At 38.6% G+C, this 16,662-nt stretch overlaps 1 protein-coding gene across 12 annotated transcripts in view; it reads left to right on the forward strand.

Annotated features, from left to right (window-relative positions):
* Window positions 1-16,662, forward strand: part of LOC103706141 — a 74,235-nt gene that overhangs the window by 46,972 nt on the left and 10,601 nt on the right. For 3 of the 12 annotated variants that reach the window (XM_039117587.1, XM_026804308.2, XM_026804311.2), the window contains 12 exons: window positions 1,987-2,094; window positions 2,197-2,307; window positions 5,159-5,340; window positions 6,014-6,217; window positions 6,333-6,603; window positions 10,902-11,009; window positions 11,207-11,265; window positions 11,797-12,181; window positions 12,307-13,878; window positions 14,680-14,887; window positions 15,048-15,158; window positions 15,672-16,317. In XM_039117587.1, the coding sequence (XP_038973515.1) occupies window positions 1,987-2,094; window positions 2,197-2,307; window positions 5,159-5,340; window positions 6,014-6,217; window positions 6,333-6,603; window positions 10,902-11,009; window positions 11,207-11,265; window positions 11,797-12,181; window positions 12,307-13,878; window positions 14,680-14,887; window positions 15,048-15,148 (3,309 nt within the window). In that variant the 3' untranslated portion in view covers window positions 15,149-15,158; window positions 15,672-16,317. Of the gene's footprint in view, window positions 1-1,986; window positions 2,095-2,196; window positions 2,308-5,158; window positions 5,341-6,013; window positions 6,218-6,332; window positions 6,604-10,901; window positions 11,010-11,206; window positions 11,266-11,796; window positions 12,182-12,306; window positions 13,879-14,679; window positions 14,888-15,047; window positions 15,159-15,311; window positions 16,318-16,662 lie in introns of those variants that run through there. The other 9 variants (XM_039117604.1, XM_017842543.3, XM_026804307.2 and 6 more) reach the window with 7 other exon arrangements.

The raw sequence follows: 16,662 nt of genomic DNA on the forward strand, positions 1-16,662 counted from the left end.
CACTAATGTTGCAGAAATAAGCATGGTACAAGAAAATAAATTTTTTAGAGTAGTAAGCCAAGTGGCTGGTCTGGCCTATGAAAGGATGGTCCAAGACCTGTCTGACCTACCGTTAGCTTTGCTAAAGCAGTACTCTCAGGGTAAGGACATGTGGCATAGCGCATCCCTCACCGATGTGAGTGACTGGGCACCACATCTCGACCAGCTCGTCCCAACGAAGCGAAGGCCACCTCAGCGCGAAACCAAAAGCAATGGGAATGACCTTGTTCTTTATTTGGTTTTTCTTTTACTTTAGAATGATGTAATGATGATCACTTGGTTACTATGGAAGCCCATTCAACTTTGTCATTCAAGCCAAGGATCTTATATACACAAGTTACCATATCCTAGACATCTTTAGGGAGGACCTCCAAGGAGGGTGGTTCCTTGTTTTTTATTTGGTTTTTCTTTTAATTTAGAATGATGTAATGATGATCACTTGGTTACTATGGATGCCCATTCAACTTTGTCATTCAAGCCAAGGATCTTATATACACAAGTTACCATATCCTAGACATCTTTAGGGAGGACCTCTAAGGAGGGCGGTTCCTTGGCCTTTGTCGTTGTGACTAGATAGCCCGTCGGCCTTAGAGAGAGACACGGAAGGGTCAAGCATTTGTGTGAGAGGGTGAAAGAAAGCTCAGTGAGAGAAGGGAGAGTGGAGACAATGGGTGTCTCTGAGAGAGAGAGAGAGAGAAGGGGGGGAATGGGAGGGTATCTTTGAGATGAGAGATAGAGAGCGAGAGGGAGAGGGAGAAATTGAGAGAGCTTACAAGGGAGAGAATGAGAAAAAGTGCAAGAGGAGACAGAGGGAGAAGAGAAAGGGAGAGTTGTAAGTTGTAAACCTTTCTCCGATTTGATATTTTTTTCCTTCCACGACAAGGGAATGAGATAGGAGTTAAATGGGGAGTGTTAGAGCATTGAGATCCATTGCTGGCGAACCAGCTGGATCCAATCCCAAATTCGGTCATGAGGAGCCCAGTTCACCTCTGTCTCTCTCTTTCTATGTGTGTGTGTGTGTGTGTGTTTTATCAGTTCTTGATATTTCAGCCTCAAAACAAATGCCTTTTTGTCCTAATGGTTTGCCATAGCCAACTTCTCCCATAACGACTGAAATGATATTGAAAACACTAAAAATATCAAGCTTGGGCCTGCTTTTGTGTTTTCATATTTAACTCGTAATTCTTGCAGATATTTTATCCAAAACTTTGAAAGATGATAGATGAGAGAGGCAACCAGGGAGCAACCTAGTTACCTAGGTGCTAGGCAGGCATCTAGATGATGCCCGAGTTCATGGTGTACAAGACAATTCAATAAAATAATGATAAACTTTTGGAAAGATCGGTCGGCAAGACAGCAACATAGTTTGATATTGCTAATGTTTGGCTCAAGTCACAACTTGTTGCATTTTCTCATGCACCTTAAGGCTTGTATTCTAGTTGAGTTGTCTGCTCTAGTTTTGTTTAGGTAAGTCAAATGCCTATAGGTCCTCTCCAAGACTCCAACAACTATAAACAAATAAAAAAAGAAATGCTGCGTTGCCTAACTTGCGGCTAATGTCATCCTTTTCTCTTTTTTAAAGCATTTCAATTAAAATCAGTACTTGTTGTTTGGTCTTGTATATATCTATGGTTGTTTGTACTGCACAGGGTTCTAAAAATGCATGTCTGATATCTCGGTCATAGCTTATTTTTAATTTTTTTTAGTTTATGCATTTGTTTTGGTTAGACTGCATCTGCTGATGATGTCACATTGAGTTATACTCTATAAGCAGTATAATATAAATTTCCTTTAAAGCTGTCTGTACAATTTGGTCAATATGTACCTCTGGCATGTTCTTTGATAAATCATTTTGTTGTTCTGTATAGACCATAGTACCTAGAACATTTTCTAGCTCATATAATGGAGGTTAGATTCTCTAAAAGATTGTTTGGGTTTTATATATAGGCAGTGCAAATGGCTGCTACAAGAGTGCTTTCCATTTTATGCTTCATAGCATCAAAATTTCAGTCATATTCGATGGAGAATGTCAACGTTTTTACTGATACTATACAGGTTTCATATCATAGACCTGAATCCTGAAATGCAATTATTTGTTTATAGTTATTATTTGCCAAAGTATCTAAGTTCCTTTCATTTCCTGCTATTTACTTTCAGATCAGAGAATTAAGTAGTACCATCTGTCTCATTCTAGATGAGGAAGTTAACAGAAATGAAGAGCTGATCATTGCTATTTTTGACCTTCTAAATTCTGCTTCTTGTTATCAGGTCAGTTTTTTTCCCCTTCCTATTAAAATATAATATTAACTTTAGTGATACAAATTTCAACATCCTTTGATTAAAACTCTAAGAAATTTTAACACTTAGGTAAAGTATTTCTTAATGTACGTATGAAGCTTGCAAGTCCATAAGATGCAGGATAATTGTTAATGGTGTTCTTTGTACTGCCTTCTGACAACCAACTAAAAGTATGACGTCTTAGCATGCATGCGATGGTGCAATCATATAGATACACAGAACCATGTTGAAGTTCTTGTAGAAAAAAAAAGGAGCGGAGACGGTGATGGGTCAATTTGGATTAGTTTGACTACTGGTATCAAGACAGTAGTCCTGACGTGAACCTGATCTGTCCTGCTAGTAGGTGAGCAGGTCCGGTCCAAAGATGCTAGTGGTGTCAGCAAGGCTGATCTTTGACTAGCTGTTTTGACCAAAGGAAGGTAAAGTAAATGAAGAGAGGAGGAAAGGGAGGAGATTGGGGTTGTGATCAGTTGTGTGGTGCTACCCACATTAACATGGATAAGTTTCAATATTTCCTCTAAATCCTCATCAAATGCCCCTTGGTCTGGCAACTATGACTGGAGCTGGCCTTTTTCAGGTGCCACTAGAGAACGGATGAAAGATGTTGATCGACCACTCCATCTAACCTAAGAATTAAGAAGTGTTAAAGCGATTTAAAGGTGAGGAGTGGAAGAAGTGTATGGAAACCAAGCTGACAATGGATTGCAATTCTGGATTCTGGCCATGCATGGACCATTTCCTGAGGGCTTATGCTAGAATTTTAATCTGAAATATCATTGTCAGGGATTTAGTTGAGAAAACTCTGACCAGATTGAGGAAACTATTGAAAAGGGGACTGAAACAGAGGGAGGGTGAAATTAGCTTTGAGACTGTGGCTTGAGAGGTCTTGGTTTCCTTATATCATATATATTACAAAATTTTTTGATTTATAATAATCTGTTCATCTATTACTAATGGGTTATCTTGACTAGGAAACTTGGACTTCTTCGACTTAAAGCCAGTCCTGATGGCCTGCCCCATCTATCATATCTTGCTTGCCTTGCTTGTGTACCCAACCCCTGGAACATGATGGGTCAGGTTACGTAGGTGAAAGGTGGACAGATTCGATATCTAGGCAAGGTCAGGAAAGTGAGTTCCAATAATCATTAGGGACACTTTTGATTAGTTGTTCATTCAAGGTTTCAAATACCGGTACTGGACCTTGTATTGGTTTGTTAACGGGACTGTATGGTACCAGGGAATGATATATGGTATGGGACTGCATCCCATTCCAACACACTATGTACTGGGGCTGGTTTTCTGACATAATGGTATGGTACTGCTCGTACCATCCCTTTTCGACAGTTTTTGAAACCTTGATTCCTTCTTTTCTTTTTTCTTTTTGTGGTTATCAGTTGCATGTGGTGCCTTATTTTTACTTGAGGCTTTTAGAGCATATATACTGTTTTTAGCATTTATCTTACCATCATTATTTGGAAGTCTACTATCATACTAGACTTACTAGTCCTTGCTTAAAATATGCTTCTGAGATCGCAATACATCTGCTAGGTTTTGCATTTGGTGCTTTACGCACTTGTTAATTCTTACCCTTGCCTTTGATAACAAGCTGTTGTGTTCATTAAATTTATTTTCATTGAGGTGCTGGAAAAAAGAAATAAACTTTCCTAGTATCTTGGTGCTTTTGTTCGCTATGAATGATGGTAAATTGTCAAGATAGCATCCAACGTGTTGTGTCAGAGCTGTCTTCTGAGCAGCATACATTGTGTTTTTGGCTGAAGCAAGGTTTTTTTTGTGATAATAGCTCTACAGATATATAAAGATGGTTACTGTTCCAACAAGATTTTTGGGCCTGATCCTCTGGAGGAGGGGAATCAATAAATATGTACCAACCTTTGCTTGACAAAATGAAGTGGAAAGTTGAGCGAGACTGTTTGGAATTTCTGGAGGAATGGAACCGATAAGATCTACATTGGTTGTATGATGCTACATGGATATAGGAGTTGAGATACAAATCAGGGAGATGTTTAGGAACTATTGTATTTTGATATGACCTTCCTTGCTTCTTCAATTCCTTGAAGTAGGAGTTCATAGGCATCAAAATTTTCTTGGCTGCTGCAAATTGAAGTTGCTTGTACTCGCATCACATCATTTTGAGTGATATGCTGGATAATTTCTGAATCTTTGGCTTGAACCTAGTTGTTATAAAACATTTTATTATGCAATTTGGTAGGCTTGTCTGTAGGGAGTTTAGCTGCCTAAGATATGTATAACATAAGAAACTTTTTTTATCATGCAAACTGGCTTGACGACGTTTATTCCAAGTCATGGTAGGATGTAGCAGTCCCTTGGTAGATCTGGATGACCTACACTGTTTCTTAAATTTGCAGATGTACTATTACCTCTAGAGAGGTCAACAGGGAAGATGATTGGAAGGTTTCTTTTGCGTTATAATTTATGAGAAGAGATGCATAGCAATGTCAGATGAGTTTGAGTTAAAAAAAATGGACTAACTTTTCTCTGGAAAGTAATATAATGATAAAAGATTTTTTTAATGTTTGAAGATAAAATTAATGTTATGTATATGGTAGCTCTTATTGCTCTGAGCATCATGTGACTTAGGAGATTTGTGCTTATGAGATTTTAAATGGCCTTTCTTAAATATTTCATTCTATTTTCATCTGATTTTATTTACCTGTTCCTAGCTTTTCAATTTTCTGCATTTTTCCTATCTTTTAGCAAGTGTCAGTGAATTTCTATGATTTTATGTTTCCTATTGCTATTGATTTTGACATTATTGGCACTGGGATTTACATCCTCACAGCCTGCTCTCCTTATTTCTGTGATATTGCCTGAGGAGAAAGAGGAGGTACCATCAAATGCTGCTGGTGATATGAAAAGTCAGCGAGTTGTCTCCCCTGTTATTGAGCCATTAAGCTCTAAAAGAACTAGCCCCATTGACTCGATTTTGAAATATGTTGAAAGATCTGAGATTCTTACAAACAGGTAACCATGTTGATTATCTTTGTGGGCACATGGTGATATGCACTTCTATTTTTCGCTAGTATTCTTCATTTCAGCGGCAGTGTTAACTCAGGGCTACTTCTAGTTTCTCGTAAGAAACAGAGGTTCCAAGTACCATGTGTCTGTGCCTTGCTGCACACAATACATGCTGTGCTAACTATTGACTTGCATGGGCACCATGGTATGCCAAGGACATGCATGTTGCTTGCATATGGTAATGCTTTGTGCCAGTGGCTCTGACATGGGACATGCTGGGTAACACGGACTGCCCTCCAGCACCTTAATCCTTGGTCGGAAAAGTAGGTCATCAGAAAATCAGATACTTTAAGTAATATTAAGCCTTTCGGCCTGTCAAACATTACATAATTTGCTAGTGAAACAAAATAATATTTACCTTCAGTCTCGTGCATCATAAATTAAGCATGTTAGCTGTATGAAAAGTATATGCATTGGTACATAATATCTATTGATCTGTATAATTTTAGCACATCCTTCTCATATTTTGCTTTATACTGCTTCACATTTTGAAGTCAAGGACTATAGTCCTAATTCCCCATCATGAAGTTTTTCCTATTTACTATTTCATTACATTACACATTATTTAATTGGCAAAATGATTGTGTGCTTAACACAGTGAATTTTTTTATTTTACTAGCGCTCCTCGTTTACTGCTCAGTATCGTAAACTTCTTGAAGGCATTGTGGGAAGGAGGAAACCAATATATACATGTCGTAGATAAGATTAGAAGCTCAGAAATGTTCTGGAAACACTTGTCATCATGTATGTCGGCTAGTCAAACCGAAAATGATCTTCGAGAGAAAAATTTGAATAATGATGAGATTGATTGGTTGTCATTCAGGTATTTACATAATTTTGCATTAATAAAGTTTAACACAAATTTATCTTCATTATCGATCATTGCAACTTGAGTGCTTTTCCACTTGATCTAAATGAGTTTTTGTACCTGTTTGTAGGTACCAGTGCCAGGGTGCTGTTTTAGAAATTATTGCACATGAATTATTCTTTCAGGAAAAATTACTTCAAGGTGAGATTTATGAAAAGCAGACTTCTGGTACTTTCAAGGGGCAGGTTGAAAATAGGTTAAGCCCTGAGATATCAAAATCTCCAACTGTACTCTGCCCAAAGGATATTTTGTCGATCTGGTGTGAAAGTGATATCATGAACAGCCTTATCAAATCTTATTCATCTAGCGGATATGACAAGGAGGTTATCTTTCATGCTAAGGTAAATTAGTTTCCATTTTCTCCTAAATTGTATCAAAATAGTTCTTTTTATCTTGATTTCTTGTTGCCTTAATTATTGTCATATAGATGGAACATTTTAGGATATACTAATGCAGCATTTCCATGTTTCAGTTATTGCTTTCATATATGTTAATTTTATATTAATGTTTTCTAGCTTAGTTTAGGAAAGTTCTTCAGTTCAATTCACGTTAGTGAACCAATTATGCTGAGCAATAGATATCTCCATCTTTCGGGGTGTGCATAAGCTTGCAGAGGGGAATGGATTTTGAATCAGTCGAGGATTTGTTTACTCTTATTGGATGTGACAGTGTAAGATCAGCCATAGAGACCAGAGATATGGGTGCGAAAATAAAATTTTTTGCACAATCACCTATGTGCAATATGTGTGTTAGATGCTGTATTTGATATCAGTTGGTCTTTAGTTGTTATCTGGTTATACTGGTCTAATTCTCTGAACTGTTTAAAATATAGTTTAAGAGAATAGAATTGAGCATTTGGATGTGATGTTTAAATGGATCTTTCAAGGATTTAAAGATTGAGGTGGCTGGTATAGTATGTACATCAATATGAAGGCAGTATTACGGGGTCAATCCCTTGGTAGAAATGAGAGGTAGTGTTACGGAGTCACTCCTTTATACGGGGTAGTACACCTCAATATGGTGCAACAGGAGGTGCTTTGGGACATTCGCTAAAATCAGGGCATACCAGGGTCCTGTTTGCCGGTACCTGGCTGGTATGGTTTTTCTATCATTAGAGCAGTAATTAAAGAGAATTAAGTGACTACATTTCTTAAGTAATAGTAGCAAACAACGGTATGTTATAAGAATCAATTAACATCTATCATTAAATATGCCAAAGTTTAACAGTTTATCCCTTAACAATGTCAAGGTTAATATACCTAATTAATACGTTCTATTTACTGTCTCTTACGTTTCTTGTTTTTCTTAATTTTTTTAATTGTGTCAGGAATTTAAGTTTTTTTAGTAGCATTCCCCATGCTCGCTGCCTGATTACAGGTATATTCATTGCACCAGCTAATGTATATGGATGTTCATCTGTGTGCAACAAAATATTATGTTACGTGCTCGTTTGCAGGTCGGTACCTGTCAACTGAACTTGCTTTTAGATGAATCTTGTAGGTTCAGTTTCGTACTTTTGCTGTAAATCTCTTCTAAAGCTAATTTATGAGCCGAAGGCTCCTGGAGGAGTCTCTTCAAAACCTCAAGAAGATTTTGTCTCCATGGAAGATGTTATGGAGTGAATTTGCTTGAATAAGATTGTTGAAAATTACAAGGTCTTAAGAGAGTGAGGATCTCATCCTTCTTGCTATTCAATTGAATCAACTAATTCAACTGCTCTTCCATATCTTGTGAGAAAAGAATTTGCCTTTCCTTTAGGAATTGACTTGTCTCAGAGTAAGAATCAATCTTTCTCTGTTCAAAGAAATGAACCTGCAGTACTACCATATACTGTAAACATTACGTTATTGGAGGAAAGAATATAAGAGAAGTCAAGACATGGGTACAGACATATGTTATGAGTCTGACACTCACCCACGACTATCGGACCTAGCTATCTTCGGAATCTGAGATGGAGGAAAGAGAATGGGAGGTGCCTCAAATAAACCTGAGGGAGGGAGGAGGGAGGTAGGGAGGGGGAGAGAGACCTAGGATGAGGTGTAGAGGCAGGATATTGGTGGGTTTATCAGATCAACAAGGTTGTTAGTGTATGGAGTCACAATGGAGAAAGCAGCCAACAGATTGCTTGGCTGAGAGGTGCAGCACGAGAGAGATAAAAACGGGAAGGTAGGCGAGCGTAGAGGTATGGTTTGTTTAATAAGCACGTGAGGTGTACATGGCTTGAAAAGATAGCATGAGACAGATGGCAATGGTTGCATCCGTTTGAAGTGGACAGTTTAAGTTTCAGTCCCTGTTTCCTGTATAATTTATCATTGAGGATTCCTTGGTTTTGCAATTTATTTTCAAACATGACCCATGAATAGTACAAGAAATTGGTAAAATAAGCATAAATATGTATGAGCAAGGGACATGAGTCTTTAAAATGTGCAACATGATCTAAATCGTGACATGGTCAAGATGGTATGTCTGCATACCTGTATCCAATTTAGGGTCACTTTCTAGCGAAATCCCTGTATCCTAAGATTGGGGAATAGGACAGATCCAACCACTAGACACCCTCACCCTTGACACTCACCCCTAAACCCATGTAATATGATTATGATGTTTAAATTTCCCTCTAGAAATGTTCAATGCTTTATTAAAGCAAAATTTTCTCACTCATCTCTGTACTTCAAAAATATTTTTTGGTCTTAGAAAGCATGTAATACTGTGATCTAAACCTATAAGAGTAGTTATAACCATTGATCTGAACCCTTCAGTTAATCCTGAAAGCGCAATTGCTAATCATAAATTTTGTCCCTAAGTCCTAAGAACTGATTTTGACTCAGTATGAGGAAAAGGGGATCTTGTTCCCACATCACAGACCAATTGTAAAATCATGAAGCACCTTAGACAGCTTATGGAATAGGCCTTAACTCTTCCAGATAAATTCTGATTCGCATGATTCTTGACCAATTGGGAAATTTATTCAGAAAGTCTTATAAATGGTATCATCTTTAGATTCAAATTTTAACTTCTTATGGTAAGGTAATCTTGCAGCTGGTACAGATTGTAGACAAACAGCATTCTTTTTCTTGTAACTATTTTGCCTTTTTCTCCTGCTTTTCATTGATTACTATTATGCTTATGCAATAAGTTTCCATCTTGTTTTTTCAATCATATGAACATCTTATTTCCATCATCGTTTCCCAGTATTGAGTAAAATTTCAATGCCTAATGAACACAGCCAAAGCAAAATTTCATGACTATGTTGCTTGGATACAACTTTGGTGCTAATCTTGCACATTAGTTTTCAATTTTTTTGATTTTTAGAGAATGGTATTTTAGAATACATCTGGTTAGATAGATGGATGGATGGATGATATGACGATGCAAGGAAAAGTTATGGCTTATAATATACTAATGGCATAGTTTACCCAGAAAAATGGGCCTGCCAATTGTATGTATGGAGTGAATAATATAACAATGCAAGGAAAGAATATGACTTATAATATAGTAGTTAACCCATAAGTAGGCCTATTGATGGGTTAGGTAAGACCTGAAACCTGGCCTGATTCTTACCCAAGCTGGTTTTAAAATATTTACCCGAAACCTGACCTGACCAAACCAATCCCACTCTCTCTGGTGATAGTGGCAAGAAGGTGGCTTTGAAGCCGGCTGTAGCTGCTGAGAGGAGGAGAGAATGAAGTGACATTGGAGAGGGGCGGAGGGGAGGATGAGGTGGCAGCAAAGAGGGTGAAAGGGAAAAGGCAGAGAGAGGGAGGTGGGGAGGAGATGGCAGCGGAAATGGGTTTCAAAAAAGGAGTTGACGGAGGAGAGGGGAGGGCAGAGAGGGGACTGCTGCAGTGGTCTCCCTCTTTCACTCCATGAGATCAGGATCAGGCTCTGCATTTGGTCGGGCTTTGAGTTGGGCTGGTCGACCCAATGTGCACTTGGGTCAGGTATGATTTCAGGTCAGGTCAATCCAATTTGCACTCAGCTTGGGTCTGATTTGGGTCAGATCAAGTCAGCACCTGACGCATTGACAGGACTAGTTAAAAGCATTATTGCTTAATAGGTACTGGTTCATCATTATATTTGGTCATATCAAAGCTAAGGCCGCCTACATCCATAATTCTTAGCATTTCTGAAATATGATGTGATCTACAAGGTAGCTATAGAAAAGCAATATGAGTTGCAATTTTTTTGGAAATTTGGTTCATAGTATTCTTGTTTATAAAATCAGGATGAACGAATTAGATCTGGAAGATAGGCACCATATTCGTAGTTAAATGGTACAATATGAATCTGCCATACAGTGGCAATATGGGGGAACTATATGCCTCAGAACAAATGAACAAAAAAGATTTAGAAGGGAAAAAAAAGGCCTTCTGAGGGGTACAAGGTTAATACACCTTGATAAGGCCGGTTCGTCAAATACCAATGTTTACTGGCTTCATCATACTGCTTCATGGCCAATGCAATATGTACCCATTAGTACAGATCGATAGGCACAAGATTTCAACCTTGATTGGGATTCATCATTTGCAAAATATATTGTTATTTGGATATAGTTCTCTTTACTGGCAATTTGTTACTTTTCTTGATGTTTATGCAAATTTAGTTAAACTGATGTTTGATTTTAATGCTTTTCCTTCAGGTAGCTGTCTGTATGTGCATTCTTCATTTAATAAGCAAGCTATCAACTGCTAATGCCGGGAGCCTGTCCATATCATTAATTGAGAAAATTCGTATGATATCCAAGAAGGTTAGTATTCATGTCAATGTGAAAGGTTGTTTGTAGGATATTCACAGTGCTTTTCAATGTAATATTCCTTAGCTGATCCTTATTCCTTGAGCAACCATTTGAATTTCCTTATTGTCTGTGATCTTGGTTTTGGCTACTGTTTTCTAATTCTTACCTGTGTGGTTTAATTTCTCTACTTCATAAATATTTCTGTGCAGTTGAGCAAACATCCGGCATTTGCTGCTCTTTTAACACAATACTCGTCACGTGGCTATAGGTATGGAGCTGAATACAGTCATTAAAATCTAAGCAGTATATTAGTAATGTACTCCTTTGGGGTGTAATGTACTACAAATTCTTCTGGTCTGCTCGTTGTTACAAAAGTAAAGGATGTTTTGGAGGTGTTTAAACTGTGAAGCTATTGTCAAATTTCTCCTTTTGGTCCTGGAGTTAGGAATAATTGTCATGTACCATAGTTTAAATTATAAGGCTTTGATCTGTGGCCCAAAGAACTTCTTGAATCATCAGAAATCAATTATGGAAACTTACTATGTTCAAATAAAGTTTTTTATTTAATCTTTAATCTCTTAAATTGTGATGGAATGTATATGAACAATTTGTGAGACCTGTAGATACAAGTGAATGACGTGATGTTCTGGTTAGAATTCATGGGCTTTAATTGGCCAGGATTTTGGATACAATATGCGTGAATATGTTGTTGCATTATTTTGAAAGTATTACCAATACAATGATTAATGCAAGTTGTTTTCAGTGCATGTAGTCACTTGTGATTATTTTCTGCTTGCAGTAAGGGAAAGGAACTCGCCAATCTTGTAATTAGTGATCTTTATTACCATCTACAAGGAGAACTTGAAGGTCGAGAGATTACTCCTGGTCCATTTCAGGAGCTGTCAGGTTTCCTGCTTGATTTAGAAACTTTCCAATGTAGTGAGCAGAAGCAGGAGAGGAACGTTTGGCCTCCTGTCAGGAATGTTTGTATGTTTGACATTGCACGCATACAAAAGGAGCTCGGAATGGAACTATGGGATCATTGTAATTGGAAGGCATCTAAAGAAGTAGCTCATATAATGTTCTTGCATATGCATGAAGCAAATTTGGTTATGTCCATTAAAGATTCGAAGCATTTTGCGCTGAAAGCTTTAATAACTGTCATATCTGTGTACACTGGCAAAGTAAGTTCTTTCTTCATGCTTGCAATTCGTCCAAATTTTAGTATTTAGTGATGGGAAGCTAGTATCTCCTTCTATGTTTTAATTCTCCCTTAGATTTATGCATATGGCATCGTATTCCTTTGCAGATATCAAACAAAAAGCCAACACTATCTGACAGAGGGATCTCTGGGAAACTCGTTAAATCAAGCATTGAATATGTATGTGAATGCTTGCAGGCAACAGCGGATTCATTAATTCCAGATCCAAGTCCACATGAGAATTTACTAGGGTTTCTTGCAACTCAAGTGGAATTGTTGCTTGTTCTCTCCAGGTTATTGTTTGCACAGCATTCCCAGCAAACTGACAGAAGATGGTGCCTTCCTGTTTCTGTACTTCTCATAAAAACTTCAGGATCAGCCATAAAATATTTGGCTGATGTCAGGCCATTAACCACCATGCTTAAGAAAGCAGTGAAGCATCTCCTTATGTTGCTTCTTACATCAGTGGAGTTCAGTTATCCCAAGGCATATGTAGAAGGAAAATCTGATTTGGAAGTTAAGGTTTTTGCTGAGGCATCTCTTGCAAGTATTGGATTGTTGCCTGTTCTCTGCAAATATGCAGAGAACACTGAATATTCTACTCTTTCTGTGGCATCAATGGATTTAATGCTGAAGGGCTTTTTGAATGCTAATATTTGGTTGCCTATCCTACAAAAGCATCTGCGGCTGCAGCTTATTCTCCTGAAAGTTCAGCAGAAAAAATGTTTAGTTAATATTCCTGTAATTTTGAATTTCTTTTTGACCTTGGGATGCACAAAAGGCGGTGCTGAGATGCTTTATTCTGTCAATTTTTTCTCTTCACTAAAGGTGCTATTCGATCAACTAACTAATGAAATGCCTTTATCAAGTAATTTGGATGGAGGTGGTTTTACCAATATTAACCATGATGGAAAGCATGTGCACCTCTGGGGACTTGGTCTGGCCATCATCATATCAGTGATTTATTCCATAGGTGATGATTCTTCTTCTACTGATATTGTGGACTCTGCTATTCACTACTTCTTTTCTGAAAAAGCATATGTTACTTTTTCTTATCTCTCTGCACCAAGCTTTGCTGCTGCTGATCACAACAAAAAGAGAGCACGAATTCAGAAGGCACGTACATCTCTTGAAACTCTCCGGCTGACTGAGCTCATCCTCATGCTTATTTGTGTGCTTGCAAGATATCAGGCCTCATGGAGTAGGGGCATGAAAGATATGGATTCAGAACTAAGAGAGACTATTATTCATCTTTTGGCTTTCATAAGCAAGGGAAGTCATCGCATTGGAGAATCACCGATCAGGACCTTGACTCTTTTCTGCCCGCCAACTACTAAAGAGGAGGTTGAGCTTCATGGAAGGCCATCATTTGTTAAGAGCAAACATGGATGGTTCACTCTCTCTCCTGTTGGTTTTCTGGTGGATAATGCAGTCACCTCTGACTCAAACACAGGATCATCACTGCTGATCAAGGATCAAGCTAGTGAAAATGCTGATTCGGTTCAGCAGACCTATTTTTCAGACATAGTTGCTATCCAGATGTATAAACTTGCTTTTCTCCTTCTGAAGTTCTTATGTATGCAAGCTAAAGCTGCAGCTAAAAGGGCAGAGGAGCTGGAGTTCATTGATCTTGCACATTTTCCTGAGCTTCCTGTGCCTGACATTTTGCATGGCTTACAGGTAAAAGAAAAAATGTGTTATATTTTTCAATTCCCTCTCTCCCTCTCTCCTCCTCCACCCACCCCCCCCCCCCCCCCCCTCCTCCCCAAAAAAAAAAAAATCTTCCTCTCATTCCAATTGACCTCTAAACCTTTTCTCTCATCACAAAATGGTCTTACAATATAATGGAGCATTGTTATTTTATTAGATGAGGGAAGATGATAAATGGAGGGCAGTGATCTTAAAGTAAAATTGCTTTAGGATGGTTGGGTAAATACACTCCAAGTTACGCTAAATGCACTCATTAGTTTAATAAAGGCACTGCAAGTTTGTTAACGAAGAAAAAACTCTAAAAATTAAAAACAACAATTACGAGTTATAGAGTAAGTGGAAAGTTCAATGCCTCTACTAAAGCAAAAAATAGGCATCCGTTTTGACAGCAGCATCTAGGCCCTCTAGTGGCTGCACCACCTCAAGGCCTGAAATGGCCAGGTGCCTAAGCAGTTGGGTTGCCCAGGCATTGTGGTCAGCCACCATTGACATGTTAGAACAATGGTATTGTGTGGATGTGGTGAATTTGAATTGAAACAGGCCCTAGTACAGACATTATAGTAGAATTTGACACTATGGAAAACCAAGTTTTAGAATAGATGCAACTAGGAATTCCGACAAAGTGGTATTGCTCTGAATGCCATAGTGTATATTGAATTTAACGATTCAGCTGGGGTACCCTGATGCAAACGAGAGGTCAAATACACCTTGCTTTTGTTTCTAGTACAGTATTTCCTTGTTTTTATGACTGACATACCAGTCTTAGTGCAGGATCAAGCAATTGGTATCATTACGGAGGTCTGTGAGGCCAACCAGTCAAAACCCATTCTGCCAGAAACAGAGAGTGTGTGCCTCTTGATGTTACAAATACTGGAGAAGTCATTATATTTGGAACTATGTGTATCCCAGTCTTGTGGGATCCGACCAGTATTGGGACGCATTGAAGATTTCTCCAAGGGAATTAAATTATTGATGCGTGGTATTAGTTCTTCCAACTCGTTTGTGTACCAAATGTTCTTGTGTGATATGATACTTTTTATTGTTAAATTCTTCTGCACTTGTGAGTTATTGATAGTTCCTGTCTTTTAGACCTTGGTGATATTAAGCTAACTGGGTTCGATGCTTCATCTTTTTCGTAGTGGCTGAGCAGCATACAAAGTTTGGAGCAAAATTAAGGTCATTGCGGCAGATAACAGCTCTTGTGTACCCTGGGCTATTGCAAACTAACAACCTTATATGATAACATTTATGTAAGTATCCAATATTTCTTTTTTCCCATTATGTTTTGTTGGAGAATGTTCCCATTTTTCATAACCTGTTGCATTTATTTCTACCTTTCAAGTTCGTATATATTGTTTTGTTGAATCACTTAAAGTAGAATATAAGATAGAAGCTTTGTTCAGGCTGAGACCCAAACTCACACTCAAATTTATAAGTCAGCTGGTTAAACATTGATTCTCAAAAGCTTCTCGTTAGTGGATTTGATGGTTCAATTGCATTAAGTTATCAACCTCTCAAGGTAAGACTTATGGTCTAGGGGCTTTCCTGGTAATTTCTTTTTGCCAATGTGAGTAGGGATGTATATGATTATGAGCTAAGTTTCAGTGAGCCAGGCTACAGTCAACTTCAGCCTGTTAATCTGGGCCAAATTTGAGTTGTTCATTAACCCGTCTGCCCTGCCATAATTTTGAGCCCCTACTAGCACTAGGCACAAGGCTTGGTATGTCTTAGCTCTCTAAGCTTCCATGCTTTTATGTTGTCAGATCAAAATTTCGATGCCAGCTATGTTCAGAATCCCAGAGAATGGTCTTTTTTTTTATGCAAGATCTCCAAACGAAGAAGTTGATCAGCAGCTTTTCTATTCCAGTCTTTTTTGTTATAGTGCAGCTTATTCTTGGGTGTTATATTGATTCATTGGCTTATCCATGACAACCCCTCGCGTTGTCACGTCTCCCACGGTGGTTTACTAGTCAAAGGAGGCCGGAGGCAGCAAGTCAGAGAAGCAATGGGGAGTCTACGGGAGCAGGGTTGCTCGCAGTATGTGGAGGACTGGGTATATGCATCTCATTCATTCGAAATGGGTCCTAAACGCCCGGGGCGGGGGTTTATCCCCCGAATTCGTTGTCTAAAGAGCTGAATTAATGATTCTTATGGAGATATCTTTCCAAATTTCCTATAGGCTGGTTTTTGGGCTCAAGACCTAGGACTTGTTGGAACATCCTTTTCGAGCTTTGCCATCACCAATGTGATTATTTTTCTGCGAGATTCGGTCTTCTCCATCTTGTTGGAAGGTTGGTGTATGTGTGGCTGTAATTTGGAAACAAATAAAGATAGCCCATGTATCTCTTTGATTTGTTGTAAAATCTTCTGAGGACCTGATAGGTTGATATACAAATTTATTTTCACAAAGCATTTGTTTTTCTGAATTTAATTCCATAGTTTGTCCCTCTATGCTGGTTTGTGAGGGTTTTTGGGGGGAGCAAAGTGCTGCTGAAAACCTCCTAGGTTTTTTTGGATCTTGAAAAAGATGAGTGAAAGTGATGGGAGGACATGACGAATGGCCGGGCGGCTTCAGGTGCGCCTGGGATTCAGCGCAGGTGATCCACCCCTCCGTCGGGTTTGAGAAGCCGGGTGGAGTTGCCAGAGCGCCTCAGCTAACGTGGGCAGAGGTGTCTCGAGGTGGGCCTCTCGATGGTGTTGACAGAGAAGCTCTCACACCGGCTGACGTTGACCGGCTGCCTGCGAAGGTAACTA

Source organism: Phoenix dactylifera, chromosome 2 (assembly GCF_009389715.1).
Source record: "Phoenix dactylifera cultivar Barhee BC4 chromosome 2, palm_55x_up_171113_PBpolish2nd_filt_p, whole genome shotgun sequence".
NCBI lineage: Eukaryota > Viridiplantae > Streptophyta > Magnoliopsida > Arecales > Arecaceae > Phoenix > Phoenix dactylifera.